Raw genomic sequence first — 21,446 nt, forward strand, 5'->3', positions numbered from 1 at the left:
TAGACAATTGTGGTGAAACAGCTTTGAATAAACAACCCCTTTTCCCCATTAGGCTGACACAGAATACTTGTTAAAACAGCAAGTGTGAGAAAAAGTGAACAACAAAGGCACCGAAGAGTTCCTTGTAGTAACCAGAACACCTTCTAAAGCAACACTTCTGACCACATGCTCTTGCAAAATAAGACCTCACTTTAAGGAAGCAAATACTGCAAATTGCCACAGACAGCTCATGCTTTTGGACGTAAGTTCAAATGCATGAATGCAAAAAGGAGAGTCACAACACAACCACCACCAAGAGTGCAGACAAATTCACAGAACAGTGTTCACTGTCCCTCCTGGAAGCAGAGCTGTAAACTCAGTCAGGATGGACAGGACTGAGTTTTACAGCAGGTCCAATGTACTCTTCCACTGTCAGGGATGTTTAAATAAAATCACCTATTCACCCTGTTCTCTGAACCAGCTTCACCACAACTGCATAGTAAACAAGGATTCATTTCAACTGATCAGGAATTCCACAGCTGATAAATCATGTGTTTGCTGTGTTTCCAAAACAGGTTTTGTCATACAGAAATGCAATTAAAATATTATTTTTAAAGTAGTTCCCTGTGGAAGCATGCAAAGAGGAAAAAAAAAATTGTCTCATGCTAGGAACATGGACCTAAAAAAAGCATTTTAAATCTCAATAACTAACTCAAGAAAACTACTACTTCTCTCTTTAAACAAAGATAACATCCTCAGGGTATATTAGGGCAAAAGGAAAGAATGTTAAATAGAGCTGAAATTTGTGGGTTTTTTGGTTCTTTTTTTATAAACAGCAGTTCCTCAATATGATTAGCAATGAATATTCTGCAGCAAAATCAGACAAGGCAAGTGTATCACATATTAGAAGGCAGAATCCATGGCACATAATACAAGATTCCAGTGGAGAGAAGAGAATTCAGTGGAGTTCCCATGGTAAAAGTTTATAATGCCTCATGAAAAATTCCAGACAGTCAAAATGAGGCATATTTGTATATTTAGGAGAAAGTGAAGAGAAACACAACATTTCTCTAATAAGAGAGATCTGAACTTTTTTTTCAATAAAGATTTGACTTTGGCAGCTGAAAGAGGCTGAACTTGGCACACTTCTTCCCAAGAGAGGGAAGAGTTGAGCTGCTCTCCCGACAAGAGGGTCTGACCCTGTCTCACAAAGCTGAGAAGAGGAAAATGACAGCAAGTCCCTGCTGAACGACCAGCATAAATAAAGTGCAGTAAGACTGACATTTATAATTGAACTGTTAAGAATAAACGCTTCATTGCTATTTTAGCACATCACCACATCACTTAACGTGTTTGGCAGTATTTATTGTGCCTAGAAAATTAAGAATTGTGGCTCCACGTCGCTATGAACAGTAACTTTGCAACTTTTCTAGTAGCCCTGGAGCTCTTTCCTTGAACTCTGTTGTGCAGATTTAATGGCTTTAAAAGGAAATGGCCTTAAACTGAGGCAGAGGAGACTACATTAGATATCAGAAAAACTGTTTCACTCTTAGGGTGGTCAGGCATTGGAACAGTTTGCCCAGGGAGGTGGTGCAGTCACCATCCCCAGAGATGTTTAAGAGGCTTCTGGATCTGGCACTGGGTGATGAGGTTTAGTGGTTATGGGGTTGCACTGATGGTTCTGGGTTTACGGCTGGTCTTGATGATCTTAACTCTCTTCCAACTCTGATTCTATGACTCTCCTACTAAAAATCTGAAATTAAAATTATATAAAATCCCTGGGGTTTTTGAGTGCTACACTGATTAAATTACATCAACCATGCTTGTTTCTTTCTCTCTTTAACTGCTATTACACAAAACCTCAACATAGCTTCTTTTGCTGCCAAGAACCCTCAGACACCTTACAGCTCTTATCTGGAGAGGACTCACTCGTGTACCCACCCAAATCAGCAGGGAGAGCTGCACGAGAGTTATTGCTCTTGGACATGTGGTTCAACAGGTACACAGGAGAAAACACTAAGGAATGCACACAGAATGCTTCAGAGACAAGGGCTATTTTCCAGCAAGGCTACATACAAATTACCAAGAAATAGAATCCAGGAGGGGGTAACTGGTAGCTCATCATATTGCTCCCTATCAAAAAGTTCAGGGTAAAATAATAATACTGAAGGGGAAAAAAGAATCAATAGTTTCATTTGGAGACATTTAATAGAGTATCTCAATCCTTGACTGAGCTTGCCATTTCTTTGCTCCCCTAACTCATTTTTGGAACACGCTGTAGAAATGCACTGGAGTCAATAAAAATGCACTGTTTTTTTAAAGAGTGAAGTTCGATGGAGAAAAGCAGGTAGGTCTCATCTCAGCAAAAGAAAGAATGAATTCTGCTATTTGAAAAGTGCCTCTGGCAATGTGATAATCTCCATCATTAGCAAACTATTCTCAAAGCGTGTTCACTGCTTTAACAGGCTCATGGGATAAAGACTAAGGGTATGAGTCACATTCTCAGCTGCTGTGAATTGGTACAATTCCACCAGAATCAGCACAGAGCTACTGTAAGAGTAGCACAAGAATCTACCCCGAATTTTGGAGAGAGCCTCATGAATGGGGTGAGGGGCAGACCACATCTGTATTTTCTACCACTGGTACTTCTGTTGTACCACTCGAGGGGATAAAAACTCACATGAACAATCCTGCGAAATAAACCTCCTATCTGCCTAATCTCCCTATGCTGGTCCTGGAGTATTTATCACTAAAACAGCATCTGCCACAGCAAATATACATCCCCAGTTTCCCTTTACTGAGCAGGCAGCAAAAGGAAAAAACATGTTTAAAGTGAATCACCCAAGTCAGATTACAAAGTGCGGCAATATAAGTTATTGCTGTAAGATAACAATTATTAATATAAGTTAACACAAACCTTGATAATAACAAGGTCTGAAAAGAACTCATATGGTGCAGGTTGAAGAAATAAAAGGTACTTTTTAATTTTTTGAATGATGCCATGTCTGCTATCATTTTCACAGCTCATCACCAAAAATTACCAGAATAAATTCTGTTGCTGGCATTCCTCAGGGAACAATGGAAAGAAGAAAGCTTTTGGAAAGTCACAGTAAATAAACTGCAGTTTCTTCTGTTTCTACTTCATAACTATTAAGGTCTGAACACTTTAAACACTTTCCACAATATATAAGTCAGAGTATTTAAGTCAGAATCTGTATTTCCAAATGAGGAGTAGTAAAATTTGGATTTGAACTGTACCTGCCCCAAATTCCAAAAAACATTATTTTACTTAAAAAAGCCAAACTGTGGTCTTGAACAGTTTTCTTATAAAAGAAAACAGAACACCTCCCTCTCAGCTGGGTGATACACAGAGAGAGAAATACAAAAGAATCATCAAGAATATATACACACAGAAAAATGCTTTAAAAGACCAGATAACGTAAATCCTAATTTACAGCTAAAAATAAAACGTGTGGGACATTTTATTTTTAAAAAATATTTTTGCTCAGTCCCCAAACGATTGAAAGACTGAAATCTATAGTTCCAACAGGCACCAAACAAATGAACCTGGCTGATATTTCTTCTTCAGGAGGACGTTGTTCAATGCTTTACAAATTTCAGTCCAAAGCCCCACAGGGCCTGGAGTACATTGACCAGGGGTGTGTTGGTGTGGTGACCTAAGGGCAGGAAGATGCTGTTTAGATTTGCTCGAATTTGAGCTTTCTGTGCCATCCTAGGAAGACACTGAGGCCATTTGGCTTATCCTGCTCTGACTTTTGGCCTGGTGTTGAAAGGCCCCAAAGAGGATCAGCTCTTTAAACTGGTGTTGACCTTTACAGTTGCAAAATGCTGTTTTCAGCTTCCACCCTACTTCAGGATCACACACAAACTTGGGGCTGTTTTGCAAACTTCAACCAGCTAATGCTCTTGTGACCATCCAACCTTAACATTATGTTGGGCAGGGAGGAAGGGGAGGGAATCAAGTTATTTTGTCCTTGTAGTTAACTGGAGAGTTTCATAAAAAATAAGTACAAGGATATATTCATGAAAAATACATCTTTAAGTATGTGCTTCAATGACAGTCAGTTAAAGCTTAAATTCTTATTTACAAGAACAGTGTCATGTGAATTTCTTGCTTTCTTTTACTGTCTTAAGACCTTTAATGATTTTTTAGCTATAAAAATAACTCATAGAATTGTTAATTCTAAACAGACAAATCAATGTAGACATTACATAGACTGTCAGTTTAAAAAAATAAAATGCCTTTTTAAATATTCCTAGTTGTAGTAGGGAACTTGTCACCACCCAAGGAATAAGGTATTTATTTTAGTAGCTTTTTTAGCCATTCCAAAGCAGGACCAAATCAACTAAATTGAAGGGGAAGGGGAAAATCCCAGATCCTGAGGCATTACTGGAATGCCTGCTATGAGCTTCAAGATACTCAGAAACTCCTTTAGGTTTAGGGTTTTTTTTTTCCCTGAAGTTATTCCCTTATCAATAACTGCTGATAGAAAAAATGCAAATAGAAGTTAACTACAAGGTAAAGAAAAGGGCTGATGAAAGAACAGTCCACACGGAAAATACTGAGGATATTCAATTTAAAATTTAGCCAGGTTCCAAGATAGGACAGACAAGAACTGCTTTTTTGTGGGTGCAGGGCCAACCAAATTGACAATGTTGACCAAAAAGATACAACATATCCAACGGGGGGAGGTGGGGGGAGAAAAAAGGAAAATCTGATGAAACAAACTCTGATTTTTTTATGACTACCAAACACATTCCGCCTTTTTCATTTCCAAAACCAACTAAAACAGCTTTTGTTATGACTATCTGTGAAGAGATCTCAGGCATTTCTCCCATTCCTAAAATTCTTGATTGCAGAAGTCATCTATTACAGGCTAAGCCTCATCTGAGCCCCATGGGAGTCCCCAGAGATGGGCTGCTGGACTTCCATCAGCGCAAGGCACAGCTCAAAGCATCCAACTCCTGCACTTTTTAAAAAAGAATATCCAATCTTATCAAAACTGGCAGATTGTATATACACACTGGTGCTAGACTTCAGAGGAAAAACGTTTGTGTTAAAATCGAACAGCACTTTTCACATCAGCCTGACTGCTCAGCATTCCTGCACTATCATGTGAAATCAGCAGCAGGATTTTTACTGGAAAGCAAATTGCATTGAAAAAGGACCATGCCTGCCTGAGGTTTTTCTGGGAAGGGATGTTGCTGCCTTTTTTGTTTTTGTTTTCTTTAAATATTTTTAGGTTTATTGGTAACCACATTGCACTTGTACGAAATATACCATATACCGGTCTGCTCTGCCAATACTTGTGGTCATGACTAAGACAAGCTCCCTGACATGGGATTCTCTGAAAGAAACACCACAAAAGAGCTGTTTTGTTGTTGTTTTTTTTTTTTTTATAGGCTATTCCATGTGATAGGAATATTTAATTTATTTAATTGATGTGTTAATTTAATATACTATTCCATGTATATCAGGTGACACCGAGGAAGATCAACAGCACTTGGTAGAAACAAGTCTGTATTAATTAAGAGGAACAATACTAATTGGAAAGACAGAAGAGATATGTGGAAGGGGATGTTGAGAACATGAATCAGAACCAGAACCATTAGGTTGGAAGAGACCTGCAGGATCATCAAGTCCAAGCCAACCTTAACTTCAACTAAACCATGGACCAAGTGCCACATCCAGTTTTTTCTTAAACACATCCAGAGATGGTGAATCCACCACCTCCCAGGTAGACCATTCCAATACTTTATCACCCTTTCTGTAAAAAACTTTTTCCTGATATCCAACCTATATTTCCCTTGGCACAGCTTAAGACTGTGTCCTCTCATTCTGTCAGCTGCTGCCTCATGGCTGGAGATGGACTCTCAGTGAGAAGAACACCATGTCTGGGTGGGAGAAGACATGTAACACAAGGAGCAGAAGGAGAAAATAAGCATAAAGCCAGGAGCAGCAGAACGAAAGCATCATGTGCAGGAGCTCCTGCACTGCCTGCCACCTCGCCAAAGGAACTGGGGTGATCCAAGGCTAACCCACAACAAAAAGCAAGGTAAGGAGGGGACCAAAGGGGAGACAGGTGTTTCCTCTAGGTGCCTGTAAGAGTGTTATGGTTTGGAGTGTTCCTACCCAGCACCCAAGCCAGCAGTCAGAATGTCATGTTATCTGGCAGTAAATTATGACAAAAATTCTCGAAGTTGAGTCTGGTTTGCCTGCAACACCACATGGCTTAAATAAACCACAACCCACCACTTCCTTAGAGCCTTGCAACAGCAGTAGCTGGTAAAGGCTAAATTTTCTACAATTTAGCTGATAATGAACTTTTACTCCTCTGGTTCCTGCACACTTCTACTGTAGAAATTGTGTTTCTCATAACTGCTACAATTTAGTCAGTGCCACCAAACAAACTCCTCCTAGTTGCATTTTGTTTTGTAAACTCTGGTGTTAAACATCTCAAGAGACAATCCCCTTGAGCTCCCCACAGGTTATTTCACAGCTTAGCTTTGCTGGAAACCTTCTTCCCACATCCAACTTCCTCCTAAAACTTCCCTTTATTCATTTCAAGTAAGTCTCAGTTTTATAATGCTCTGGTACTTCTCACTGAACACACTTTCTTGTTCCCTAAATTAATTAAGTATAAACTCAGCTATTTCTGTTTGTTTGTTTTAAATAGCTATATTAATAACCTGTCTGCACCACTTTCCTTTTAATATCCAAAGTTAACTCGAACATTCACATTCATTTTGCAGAACTGCAAGATAAAGTACTGCAGCAAGCAAATTAAATTGTGTTCTGAAGGCAGCAGCTACTAAAAATTAAAGACAATATTGGGTAAAGATGGACCTAACTCCTGTAAACAATAAATACTACATCACTTAGAATTGACCAAAGATGCCAGATACATCAACTGAGGGTCTTATAAATAGGTTAAAGCAACATATTTTACTTGAAGGGAAACGTTGTATCTGTTTCTAATCACAATCCAATTTCTCCACTGTTAAACAAAAAGGCACCTTCCCTCTACCTCTCAGTCTGGTCCCTGAAGAAAACCTGAGCCACTTCTACTGGTGTGGCAGGAAAACAATAGAAGTGTTAAGCCTTCAGGTCCCTCAAGTTTACAAATTCCCAGTTTAACACACAAATAAAGACACTGGGACACCAGGAGGATTGCAGATCTAGACCAAAATTATTCTTGGAATATCTCTAGCCTTTATATTCTCCCATCTTCTACCCAGTGGTGAGTTACACATGCAGCCTGAGTGCTCCTTTCCCTCAAAATAATCTTTTCTGCCCTATCAGCAATCAGCTGAACTTTGAATGCCCTTTCACAGAGCCAAGGAAAGCTGCAAACAGGACATAGACAAGGAAAAAGAGAAAACTACTGATAGTAATCAAAGCCTATTGTACTTGAGACAACAAGCCCTAATTTTGTATTAGGTTCCTCACAGCCAGCACCCTCCTGATACAAAAGAGACCTCTCTTAGTATTTTAAGATGTCAATAAAAACAAGATTACAAATCCCTGCAGACCTTAACTAGGACACTAAATTTGGTACTGCCCCCAGATTTCGTTTTCAGTGTGCATCAGCCCATTTGCAAATTTACACTGTAAACACCTGAGAGGTCGTAGGGAATTATGCCTCTCAGGGATGATAAACTTTTGAGGCTTTTGGTACATCCTGCTGCATTTCAAACTCCCATACAACAGGAGTTTCCTTCAGACACAGCAGGCCCAATTAGGATATGTTTATCCTAATTATATTTCTTCTATTATATTTATTCTATTAGGAGACATTTTGCTTCTCAGGAAAATAAAAACATCATTTGCAAGACACTGAATTTATCTTAAGCAATCATAAAGCAGCCTTGAGAGCAGTCCCAGATGAAATCTGCCCTGTAACAAGACATGGATAAGCCACAAATAGGCACAATTAGTGAAGAGATTATCTGCACACACTGTTAACCTGTGAAAGTCTTTATGTAATTTAAATCTTTCAGCTTTCATCCCTTGAAGTTGACTATATAGAGAATTAATTCTGTGTTGGTGAGTAAAGATGTTCCTGGGCAAGAGGTCTGGGGTAATGACTGAACAGCAGCAGCAAGTGGAGAGGACTTGAGTAACGATCTGTCACCCCTAAGGCATAAAAATGTCAAATATCACAACACAAGTAACAGGAAAAGTTCAGGACTTCACAAGGACACCAAAGCCAGAGGTGAACCCCACAGTGGCTTCTATTACTTTTGCCCCAGAAATAAAAGAACTCTGACATCCATTCTTCATTAGGAATGCTTCACCTGCAGGCCTGTGGTGCTGCAGCTGGGGGTTACCAACACAAGGACCTCTTTGTGTAAAACAGATCTCTGAATGTCACACATCGAATTAATTCACACCAATGAAGCACAAGCAGTCTGCAGGTAAAGATAATTTTTACTGACAGCTTGTAAAAACAATAATATTGCAAAAGAGAAGGAAGAGAAAGAAAGTCCCCCAAAAAACAGAACATCCCCCCTTCCCAATACTATGAATTACACAGGTATTATTAAGTTTTCCACTTATCACTGATTTTTCTGGATTTAAACTCCATTTCATGTATTCAAACAAAAACGTCAAACACCAAGAACCTCAGAGAGTCCTAATATCACCAAAAGTAGCAAGTCAGCTTGTGTTCAGTTTCTGCAAGCTGGATATTTACATCTGCCAACCACAAAAACCCTAACAGTTTAATATTCTAATCTTCTATTTGCCAAAAAGAAACAGATTATGTTACAAAGGAGGCACCTAGAGGGGAACTGCATCTGGACTCTGGCATTTTCTGACTTAAAGTTGATTCAAAATTAGGTCCCAAATCAGCAGAGATTTCAGTAAGGTTAAAAAACACATGAAGCCAAAAGATACTAATCTTTGATGGACTGAGATACACTGCTGCTCGTATACAACCACTGAGTAATGTGTTGGGAGCTTTTTAAAACTAAACATTTTAACAAAATTTTTATAAATCCTTCCAAGAACTTCAAGTCTGTTTACATACAACTAAGTTATTCACAACCAAAATTTATCTGCAATTCAACTTGAAATATGTTTTTTGTAGGCTATCAATTTTCATTCCTCAATAAAATATTTTAGACCTTTTCACTCCCTATGCAAGATCAAATTACAGGAATAAAAACCCAGATAAAAACTGAACTGAAAAGCACAGTGAAAGATTAGCCAGCAGTAACACTTACACAGCAGTTTCCAAAATATCTATTAAAGGCATACTAATACTTTCACCAAATAGGTTATACAATAAAGAGCCTGAATATTAATAGTAGCAAACTTTTAATCTTATTTTCTTTACAAGCTAGCTACTTACTGTAGAAAGCCAAATCTGTCTGTGACTTTGTAAAGATGGTAGTCAGCATCTTCCCACGGTTCAATCTGAGCACCCTCACGTCCCTAAGGGGAAAGGAAAAAATAAAAAGCCAAATTATATCTTATGACACAATAAATAAAGACGTAAGAGAGCATTCAACCACTGAAAGAATAACCTTTGGGACACTTTGGGACATGGTGTAGGAGGAGGAGAAGAACTCCAGTCCTTAACTAACCAGCCAAGAAAAAGGAGACCAGAACACCTATCCCAGCCCTTACAAACAGTATTTTCATTACAGGAAATCTCTTTTGGTCACTGCTATACACAAAACACACTTCAAGCAGAGTCACAGTAATCCCACACCTGTTGTTAAACTCCACAATAATCCATCAAGGTCCCCAGAGTGGTCTCTACTCATTTCATTTCCCAAGTTCATCTTTCCTGAACAAGCACCTGCAAGAGCACATCCTGCAGACTCCTGAGTTAATGCCCATGCTGACTTGCAGCAGTTGTGAAATAATGCAGCACTGAATTTTCCCTCAATTATGCATTCACTCATATCTCATTCTTCCTCTCCAACTGCCAATCTTGCAGAAGTCTTGCAGAAATTTAACTACATTTCAGCTCTATCTGCAGAAATTTAACTACATTTCAGCTCTATCTGCTTCTGGTATGGGCTCTGCACAGGTTGCTGACTATGAAATCAGGCTACCACTCAGAACACAAAGTGTACAGGGTTTGTGTGGCCTGGTTTTTGTAGCAGGGGGCTCCAGGAGTGGTTTCTCTAAGAAGCTGCTGGAAGCCTCCCCCACATCCAACAGAGACCAAGCCATCCAGCTCCAATATTGCCCTGTCAGTGGCCATGGCCCAGACCACACTGGAGCAGGTTGGGTGGCAGGACTTGTGACCCTGTGCCTGAAGGACTGACCCTGATGGAGGGACCAATGCTGGAGCAGCTCGTGAAGAACTGCAGCCCATGGGAAGGACCCACACTGAAGAAGTTCATGGAGAACCCCAGCCTGTGGGAGGGACCCCACACTGGAAAAAGGGAAGAGTTTAAGGAGCCACAGAAACAGTGTGGGATGAACTGACCACAGCCCCCATTCCCCATCCTTGTGTGCTGCTCAGGTGAAGGAGGTAGAGAAAATTAGGAGCAAAGCTAAGCCCAGGAAAAAGGGAAGATTGGGGAGAAAATGTTTTAGAACCAGTTTTTATTTTCTTATTGTCCTTCTCTGATTTGATTGGTAGTAAATTAAACAGATTTCCTCAACTCAGGTCTGCTTTGCCCATGACAGTCATTGGTGAAGGATCTCTCCCTGCCTTTATCCCAAGCCATGAGACTTTTGTTATATTTTCTCTCCCCTGTCCAGCTGAGGATGGCAGTGACTGAGCAGCTTTGAAGGGCACCTGGTGTCAGCCTGCACACACAAGCAGGTTTTTCCTTATTCTAAGATGAGACACTAATTTACTGCACACTGTGCAAACCACCAGTACATCTGGCATATAAAACACTTCATGAACTCTGCAAACAAGGCTACTGCTCTGTACTCCAATGACACTTAAAAAGTACGAAGTGTTACAAAAATACCTGTCTACCATGCAAGCATTCTAGGCATACTCTGTGCCAGGCTTTTCCTGACAAGGAGTCCAAGAACAAACATGGCATCACCAGGGTATTTCTTTAGTTCCTAACAACAATATGAGGAACAATACAGCTCACTCATCTTTTACTTTTTTACGATTTCAGTGTTTGTACTACCATAACCAAAGATTAAATGAATAAAAAGTAAAATCAGAGTCCTTCTGATCTCATAGATGCACTGAGCATCCTCAAACACCCCACTTTCACTACTTCTAAGACAATACACTCCCTGAAATAGTCCCAAAGTAACTTGCTATGCACCTGAAAAATGAGTTGGTTGAGTCATTATCCAGAATATCCCCTGCGGAGGAAGAGTTTAATTCACCCCAAGGACAGTGTATCATTAAACATCAGATGAGTACTCAACAGAGAATTTTAAACAACAGCTAGCTGGAATCATCATCCAGTTTTTAAAGAGACACATTACTAAGATTCATTATAAAATGTTTTCAATTACTAAAAAGTTCACTTACTCTGTCATACTTGGCAACTATTTCTGCTCGTTCCTGGGCAAGTTTGATAGCAGCATCCTGCTCAGCATCTGCACCTGTAGAGGAATTAAAATAATGCTGTTCAGATTTTCTCCCTTGTGAAAAAAACTTCAGCCAAATACTTGGAAAATCAACTTCAGGGAGAATACTTCAATGGAGAAATGCAAAAACTGTTGTGTCAAAGCAAAGTATGACCTTGGTGTATGTCTCAAAGCAAAGTACAGTTACTGCACAGTATCTTAATTGCTGAGTTTAGAATATTTCTGATTTTCCACCAATGTAGATATTAAATAGAGAAAAAAATACTCTGCACAACCTACTAAATGAAATACTAAAAAAAGTACTAAAAACCGCTAATTGGCAATTCCACAAACAAACTCTAATAGTCAAAAAAAGCTGAAATATTCATTACTGGCTTGAAACAAAATTGTGATGTCTTTACAGGATTTCTAGAGATTTTGGAATACTGAGGAAATACTGCAGGGCTTCTTAGAAATGGTCTAAAACGTATTTCTCAGAAAACAGGGAAGGATGTCAGTCAGAACTGCAACTTGGGCAACCCAGAGCTGGAATAAGTTCAAGGATATGACAACAGGAAGGTTGACAGGCAAGAAAAAAAATCAGTGCGTGAGTAAGCATTCGACAGGAGAATACTGCAGATGCAGCACTTATTACATGAGTGAAGTTCAAGTTTTACTCAGTCCTGTTCCCTGAGCAGAAACCATCTCCAGCACATGGACAGGAACAGAGAGCACCAAGAAAGGAAAAGTTGCTGTTTTGAACATCCAACAACAGAACGTACTTCAATATCCCAAATATAATTATATCAAACCAGTGAGGTAAATCAGCTTTAATTAGTAAGTTTCTGGAAGATACAAGAGTTGAATTTTTTTGAATATTGGATAGCAATGAACTTCAGATAAAGAAAGGCTTGAAAAAGGTTTAAAGTGTATTTCCATCTAACAAGGTTATAAAAATAACTCCAAGCATGTGGGGTTTTTTCACTACCTAGCTCATGGCAACATAATGAACTTCAGGAATTGTACATACCAACCATCTGGGCCACGAAATAGAAAAACAGATCAGACATTACAGTTTTCTATTGTATGACATTAACACAATTATTTGTTCAAAGCTAATGTTTCTTTAATAACAATTACCTACGTATTTCTCAACATTTAGACAAGAAGTTGTGCCAAGGTGGCCTTCTAAGCAACCTGTTAGAGATTTAACTTGGTCTCTGCTTGTTTTCACTCCACCTGTCTCCAGGGGAAGGCTGAGAGAACCTCAGTACGACCCACCACACACACAAGCACCAGCATTCAGACACCAGCACTGCTCATCCCTAAGGGAAAGTCTGGCTACTTCTTCAAAGCTTTCATTTATGATCCCCAGAAGTCACACTTGGTTACCCTCACCTGGCCCCTCTGTCACCATCATTTGCCAATCATATTACTCCTGTTTATTAAGAATACATAGAGCTCTGTCATTTTTTTCCAGCAGAACCAGCACCAATGTATTTACACAGTTATTTGAGGGAGAAAAAATATTACAAATAATTTAATCTGCTATATTTGGAAGCTTCAAATACAGCAGATTAAATCTTTTCCTCCCTGTAAGACAAGGGGTGAGTAGAATCATTTCATATTGCTCAGACTCTGGTGTGTCCAAGCAGGGCACTGCTCCTTCAGGGTCTGGATCCTTTATTCCTAAGCCAAAAGAGGACTCAGGACACAAAGCAGCTGGGTCTCAGCTTTACAGCCACTGCACCGCCCTGCTACCCTGACTGCCCATGTGAGCTCTGCAAGAACAGCACCCACAGCCCCGCAGAGCCCTCCCCAGCCCTGCCACACCCAAGGGCACAGACACAACCTCACAGCACTGCCAGCGCACGCCAGTACTATCCACTCCCCCAGAACAATTAGAACAATCTGGTTCCTAATCTTTGCTAGTTGACATAGCGTGTCTGCTGAACTGACACATCCACTAAAGCTACCAAATCCCTCACAAAAAGCAGTGGATGAACCCTGGTTTTACTTTCAAAGTGAGAAGATAAAGGAATTGTAACCAAAATTAAATTGTTTTCTTCTGTAACACAGATATGTGCTTACAGCAAGTCTTTACAGAATACCAATTATGGGTTTTTAAAAAGTAAACTTTTAACTTCCTTAGAAACCTGACATTCCTTCAGCAACTTCAAGTGCTGATTGGCTCTAATCTCCACTTCTCCCATGGACAGCTGTGGGGAAAAGCTCCCTTGTTTGAAGTACACCTGCTGCTGAGCTTCAAGAAATAGGTAAAAAAATCCTATCACTAATTTCCAAGTAGAAGAGATTAGATTAAATTTGAGAAAGAGTGAAAGAGTGTGGCTGAATAGAAGCAGACAACATTGCAATATACAGTAGTCACTACATTCACATAATATGTAGTTGATACATTTTTTAAACACAACTAAAAAGAGTTTCTATTTTTATTTTAAAATGTGCTCAAAAGGACACACACAGATCTTCAAAAATACAGACAGAATAACAGTGTAAGCGGAAAAAAGTTTAAACCTTTGCTTAAAAGAATGCCAAGCTGTATTTGCACCAGAAAGCAAATTCCTGATTTATGCTGAAAACAGCCATGGCTTACCATCCCTTCCTCTGCATAAGCAATGTGTGAATCAAAGTTTGGCATGTTCTGTGTCTCATGACAATTCAATTACATTTTATGTGTAAATTATCATATTCATTGCCTTTAAAGTAATCCTCTTTGCTTTCTGCCAGAATCATCTTAACCTTCCAGCTGCACTGAGACAGTTCAATGTTTCATTAATCCATCGATACTGAAAATCCAGAAAACAGCCTGAGATGGGGCAAGAGGTTTTATTTTGGGAGATAAGCATTCAACGTGATTTTTTCTTATAAGAGGAAATATTTAAATATCTTCCAACTTAGAAATTACACATTAATTGCTGATAAAGTAAAAGCTAAATATGAGAACAAGAAAATTCTTCTGCACAAAAATACATTACTATGAAACTGAAGACAAATAACTGGTATTCCAAAGTCTTATCAGTTTTATTCAGTATTATCTCAGTGAAAGCAGTTAAAGATGACACAAGTATGATTCAATTTACTAATTAAAAGTTATCATTAAAGATGATACAGGAAACAATGCCATCTCAAATGAGGTGGACATTAATGGGATCAATTAAGTATCAGAGTACAGAGAACTGATTTGAACTAAAAAATGTGGAAATATATTAGCAATGACCTGATGATAAATTCTGTCAATGATGGCATGCTAAACAGCACTTTCAAGTCCCCCCAAAATCAGTCAGGCTTACAAGGTACATGGCTAAAATCCTGCCCAGCATCAATCATACAATGACAGGTTGGAAGGGACCTCAAGGACCATCTAGTCCAAGCTTTCTTGGCAAAAGCACAGTCCAGACAAGGTCCAGCACCTTGTTCACCTGAATCTTAGAAGTGTCCAGTCTTGGGAATCCACCACTGCCCTGGGGAGGTTACTCCAATGGCTGTTCTCACTGTGAAAATTTCCAAGACTCCTGAATCTCCTCAAGAGTAACAGATATAATGCAAACTAAAAATATGTAACACCACGCTCTATTAATGAATGCTAAACTACTTGGAAGAGACTAACTGCCATAAGTGACATTTAACAGCAAAACAACAGATCTAAATAAAAATAAACACTAGTAAAGAAAAAATAGATGTAACAATTAAATTCTGATTTTTACTAAAATGATTCTCAAGGATAGAGATTTTTTGCAAGAAACAGAGATACGGTTTGATGATCTGATGAAACTAAAAAAAAACCTGCCTTACTCTTGCTTTCATGCCATCTTCTCTCTTCTGTTCCACATGGAGAAAGAGTAGTTGTGGGAGTAGTTGTAGTAAGGTGGGAGTAGGGAGAAGGTAGGGGGAGAAGAATTTACAATGATGTAATTTTGTATTCATTTAAATCACTGAGCTAAACACTGAGGATCCCTCTTGCAGTCCCTGCAGTAACTCAGTTTTCCAGGATAAAGGAGGGCAACTGGCAGCACTACCCCTTATGTTTCCAGCAGTCAAGAAGGAGCTGAACAGCCTGTGACAGCCTAGGCAGCAGCTCCGCTGCTCCTGGTTGGGGTGACTAACACAGAGCCCATGGTTACACCTGGCTTTCATCACAGCCTGGCAGAACTCAGGAATGGCCAGAAGACAATAAAACACCGGTCTTTCCCACAGAAAGAAAAGCTGCTGCTCTACAATGTTTACTACGTACTTGTATTATGAATTGTTTGTCTAATCCTGCATTGCCTCTAATCCTGTTCAGCTACAGAACTGCAAACCAGTAAGGCACAGCCTTTTTTAAAGTGATCTCTATGTGCAATCCCATGAGCACACATTCTTTAGTCCCTACAGAAGTAGTCATACAACTTATAGGAATGGTCTTGGGGTTACTCCAACTCACTAGTGCTGTTCTCCCTGAAAAAGCCTAAAAAATGAGGCTGTACCTCACCTGTCAAAGGTAACACCCATGGAGGAGCTCCCTCATGAAGGTAGTATGAAATGAGTGCCACCGAGAGCCTCAGTGAGTTCCTTACACTGAAGGAGTAGTAGGTACAAGATACATCACAGTGCTTGTGCATCAGCAGCAGTTTAAGGAACTGCCTCTTAGAGATGTGCCATAAATTTAAGAAGAATCACAGATTTGTTTAGGTTGGAGAAGACTTTAAGTATCATTGAGTCCAACCATTAACTCATCACTGCCAAGCCCACCACTAACCATGGCACCAAGTGCTTTTAAACACCTCAAGGGATGGTGACTCCACCACTTCCCTAGGCAGCCTATTTCCAGTGCTTGATAACCCTTTTGGGAACCGAATTTTTTCTAGTATCCAATCTAAATTACCCCAGTGCGAATTGAAGTAGTTTCCTCGCATTCTGTGATCTGTTACCTGTGAGAAGAGCCCAGCCCCTACCTGGCTACACCCTCCTGTCAGGGAGTTGTAGAGAGCACCAAGTTTCCCCCTTGAGCCTCCTTCTCTCCAGGATAAACAACCCTCAGCTCCCTCAGTCACTCTTCACAAGACCTGTGCTCCAGACCCTACCACAGCTCAATTCCTTTCTCTGGACACGCCCCAGCACCTCAATGTCCTTCATGCCACAAGGGGCCAAAACTGATCCCAGGATTTAAGGTGGGGCCTCATCAGTGTTGAGTACAGGAGGACAAAACAGCCCTGGTCCTCTTGGCCACCCCATTGCTGGTAAAGGCCAGGATGCCATGGGCCTTCCTGGGCACACACAGGCTCAGGCTCACCCACTGTGGACCAGCACCCTCAGAAGCAATGCCTCTTTCCATGGGACTGAGGCTCAATACTAAGAGCATCCTGCGTAACCTTATCCCAAATTCTGAAAAGCAATTTCTTCCCTTTCTTGTCCTTTAACCCGCCACCATTCTCTCTCCAACTGCAGAGCACTCTGAAAACCCCAAAAGAATTGAAAATGTCAATTTGTTTCCCATTACTTTACTAAAATTCTCGCTTGTTTGCACATTACACATCCCACTGCTCAAAGAGCTGCACTGGCACAAATTCCTGTTTGCAGGCACTACCACCAGCTGCTACGCATCCACACATTCAAAGCACATATCAGAGCAATAAACAAAGTCTCTGGTCATAGCAGAAAGTCCCTTAAATACTCAGGCTGTTTATTTTCCTTCCAGTTCATTCCCATAAACAACGAAATAAAAGCCATGACGTACACGTAGTAGTATTTTGTTGTGGGTACACGATGTTCAAAAGGAAGAATCTTGGTAAATACCTGCACATCGATACTAAACCTGCTCTGAACAAAAGGGATTAAATGTCATTTATTACACTTTCTCTTCATGCAGAGAGACCTTCTAACACAGAGAAGAATTTTTAACATAAAATGAACTAGTTAGTTAGAAAAACAATCCCTTTTGCATAGCAACGCTTTCTCTGAAATACGTATTTCCAGAAGTTAACAGAGCTACTTTTCTTCCACTATTAAACATAATTATATCCCTTAAATATTATTACATATTTAAAACTCAGTTATCACTAATTTGAAATGAGATTTAAAATAGTACAATAGAAACAACTAAAGACCACGACATAAAATTTTACACAACACTTTACCAGTCTTTACACTGTCATTTTCTTCCCAGTCCTTGCAGAGCTCTGTTTTAGTCTTCATGAAGTAAATCTGTTTGCTTCTAGACCATATTCTAAAGCAGTGTTTATCAAAAATGACCAGGGGAGAAGTTCTCCTCTTTCACTTGCTGCATTTGCTCCACACAACTGAGCCACTTGACACGTGCTCCTTTTTCCAGACACAGCCCCTCTACAGCTCCTGGAGCTGCAGAGACTGGAACAAAGCTGCCATTTGTTAATGCCAAGTGTCACGAAGGCACCACGCTGGTGTTCTCCAGCCCAGCCCACAGCCCTGCATTCCAACTCATAATAAACAAAAGGATTTGAACAAACAGCCTCAGAGGCCAGGGCTCCTGTAACACATCACTGTTGTACTCTTGGGCAAGAATTTTTACTGGTGTTTTCCAAGTGCTGTAGGAAAAGCGTCTTACTGAAAGGACTGACTTGAAATGGGGCTTGAAGTACCCTCTTTCTAGCTTATTACCAAAGAAACCATGAAATTAGGTAATTCTAAAAATACAGTTTAGATTTCTGTAACTGGCATTCTCTACTTAAAGGATGGGGATTTTACATATTTTCTGATCAACATTCCTTTACTGTTCAAGATATCTTGAGGACTTGAAACACCTAGGACATCAGGAGCTGGCAACAATATTTCTGTTGATAAAAGTACAAAGATTCAGGAGTAAAACCTGAAGAATAGATCTCCACACCAAATATTCAAGGAAAAACACAAAAAACGTTCCCCTGCACAGACTTCAGCCCTCACACATTCTCTCTCACACAGCTATTCTGCTGCTGTGTAATGCCTGCAGCCAGGAACCAGCCAATTCCATATCCTAACCTAAGGGAGTCAGGGCACACACACTACCAGACACTTCGTGAAAACAGCTGAAAGATGATCAGTGGCACTGGCACAAGTTACCCAGGGAGGCTGTGGAGTCTCTCTCCATCCTTGGAGATGTTCGTAAGTTGTCTGGACATGGTCCTGGGGAACCAGCTCTGCACAGCCCAGCTTGAGCACAGGGTTGGACCAGATGACTTTCAGAGGTCTCTTCCAGCCACAACCCTTTTATGGTTTTCTTGCACTCAGAGAAGTGTTAAAATGCCAGGAACAGGAGATCTGATCAAGTGTGTTAGACTATTCTTTTTTTCCCCAGAGACTGAAAAAAGAACAGTTCCTTCAATTGTTTTAACCTTCCTCCCCCATATCGTCTGGCAGAGCACCGAGCCTGGAAATGAGCAGCAGCTCCTTTGTCTTTACCACTGATTACTGTTCATGGATCCCACCCAAGCCCAGGTGTCAATAGTTTAGTCTCTGCAATCAGAATGAGTTTAGACTAAGCCAGTGCCATGTCCACTACCAGGCACATTTCCCTCAAAAGCAACATTTTCTTACTGCTGACGCATACAACAGAAATCCTCTTGCTACACAGAAATAATCTTCCACTTTTGCTCTTAACATAACTACAGAACTGGTGTTGTAAAACCAGCTACTTTCTGTTTCCTTTTCTGTGAGCATATTCCTGGTGAGGATGAAAAGAACTTACAGGCAATGAACACAAGCACTTGTCCCAGGTTAACTCTCTCACCCCTTCATCACTTGAAAACAATTTGCTTTTTAACATCACTGCTGCTCTTCTACTACATGCTAATCCCAGGCACCAATAAGCCTTATTACTGACACACACACATACGTATGTTATAGACAGACTAGAGGTACCTATACTGATACTTCCCTTATGTCTCTCAAGCTTAGCACTTCTGGTTTTGTGGGTGTTTTTCAAGTAGACTTACACACAAAAAAGGTATGATTTTAGCTTAACTGAAATTTCTCTCTATTCCAAAGAAAAGAAAGAAGATGGAGTAAAACTCTTTGTAAAATCAAGATATTGCATTACACTCTGCACTAAAAAAAGCCCATTGCAACAGCAAAACACCTGCACCCTCTCCCTCTTAATAATCAGCAGAGTAGATGCTATTGTAGTTTTACAGCATGAGGAGTAATGAGTAAAAAATATGAAAGTAAAGATTTAACTTTCCTGAAGAAACGTGACTGAACTCTTGTCTTAATGAAAAATCAAATTTCACTATGGTAGACCTCCTGCAGTTTTGCAACATCCCCTATGAGACACTCACATTCACCAATGGAAAATGGTCACTTTGGAGATTAGTGGAATTAACTGCTACTAAAATCCCTCTCAAATCAATTTTAGAGTGATCCCCAAAGGACTCAAAGCAAGAGCAGGGAAATCAAGGCAGCCCTGCTAAGCAATATTCCACAGAGGGAAGTCTGTGTCAAAACATCAAATGAGAATTTAAGAGTCTATGTATTGCATAGAATCTAAATCAAATATTCTATCTTGCTTTTAAGCAACATTGGACTAAAGGGCTTACAGAAACTCTACCAGTATTAATCAGTTACTGCAATATGCCTATCATTTTATTTTTAATATCAAAGCCTTCCTAACACTTTTAGTTAATAGAGCAATGAAACCACAAAACTCAGAATAAAAGAGAAATAAAACAGAAAAAGGACATACTCTAACAAAATACAACTTGGCCATTTAATTAGTCCTAATTTGCAATTTGTTTTTCTGTGTGTTTCATGTAAATAATTACACCTCAGAACTAGATCACTCCATCAGCAATGCCTACACCTAACCAGCTGGAAGCTGCATCGGAATGCTCACCTCACAACTGAGCCTTATGAAAGTTCCCACAAGGGTTACAAAGTGGAGTGACAAGATCTGGCAGGGTTCTACTGTAATTCCATTTCACAAAGTGTTATGTGCAGTCGTGAGCCTGAAGATAATTAATTTGCTGAAGGTTAACATGATCAGTTGCAAAGCCAGAAGAAACCGTAATTGCCGATTTTCAACAAGCTACACTGAAAAGACTAAGCCCAATTTTGAACAATGCTCCTTTCTTAAAAGGTTAAGAGGACAAAGCCAATGCACAACCCACCCTCCCACATTTATGGCAGCTCTTAATAGACTTAAATGTAAAAACTCAGGCTGGGTATAATTTGGGGCTTGCCAGTATGTAAAGACTGGTCTGACTTGTGCCACAACTAGTTCATGTCTTATGTCCAAGCTTAAGTCATCCTTTGTTCTTCTCTTCCCAAGGGTGTAGCTGGTATCTGGCCTTTCCACTACAATTTTTCTCTTTCCTCAGTGCTAGGGAAGAGCAGCATTGTGGCCACAAAGAAGTGGTCACTCACCTACAGGAGACACTAAGACTGCCGAGCTTGGCCCTGCAAGCAGCTGTTCCAGAGGCTCTGGGAGCAGATCTGCATCCTGCTGTTCAGGGGACACAGCCAGCCTTGTGTGTGAACACATCCTAACCCAGCAGCCATGGAACAACAGACACAGCCTCCATGGAAAAACACAGGAGCTTTTCTACTACATGCAAATCATTTCATGGTCTTCCACCAAAAGATGACATTTCTTAGGACTCCTACTGTGGCTAGAACTGATCCCATTGTAAAATACAATCTGTTTCACCTACAGCTCATGAGTATTACTCCCACACTCCCTCTGAAATCCATGACCTTTCCCAGCACTAGCCCTAGCCTTTATAATTATGTCTTAATAAAATACGCTGCAAATCATCTGCTGCATTATATAGTAAGATCAGACACTTGACTTCAGAAGCAGTATTGACGATGAAAAGCAGAAATATTTCAGGAATTTTACCCTCAACCAAATGTAAGTCAAGGCATCTCTTACACCAGTGGCTTTTCAGGTACTGGTTATGATTTGATAAGCAAACGTAGCTGAAAATGC

The 21,446-nt window shown here is 40.0% G+C and overlaps 1 protein-coding gene across 3 annotated transcripts in view; it reads right to left on the bottom strand.

Moving 5' to 3' along the window:
- The window catches only part of USP6NL (USP6 N-terminal like), a 111,198-nt gene that overhangs the window by 48,171 nt on the left and 41,581 nt on the right, over positions 1-21,446 (bottom strand). For 2 of the 3 annotated variants that reach the window (XM_066182704.1, XM_066182702.1), the window contains 2 exons: positions 11,472-11,545; positions 9,357-9,439 (listed from right to left, as the gene is read on the bottom strand). In XM_066182704.1, coding sequence (XP_066038801.1) covers positions 9,357-9,439; positions 11,472-11,545 — 157 coding nt within the window. Of the gene's footprint in view, positions 1-9,356; positions 9,440-11,471; positions 11,546-17,643; positions 17,828-21,446 lie in introns of those variants that run through there. The other variant, XM_066182703.1, reaches the window with a different exon arrangement.

This window comes from Chamaea fasciata, unplaced genomic scaffold, assembly GCF_029207755.1.
Source record: "Chamaea fasciata isolate MVZ Bird 193981 ecotype frontalis unplaced genomic scaffold, bChaFas1.0.hap1 SCAF_5, whole genome shotgun sequence".
NCBI classification, from domain to species: domain Eukaryota; kingdom Metazoa; phylum Chordata; class Aves; order Passeriformes; family Sylviidae; genus Chamaea; species Chamaea fasciata.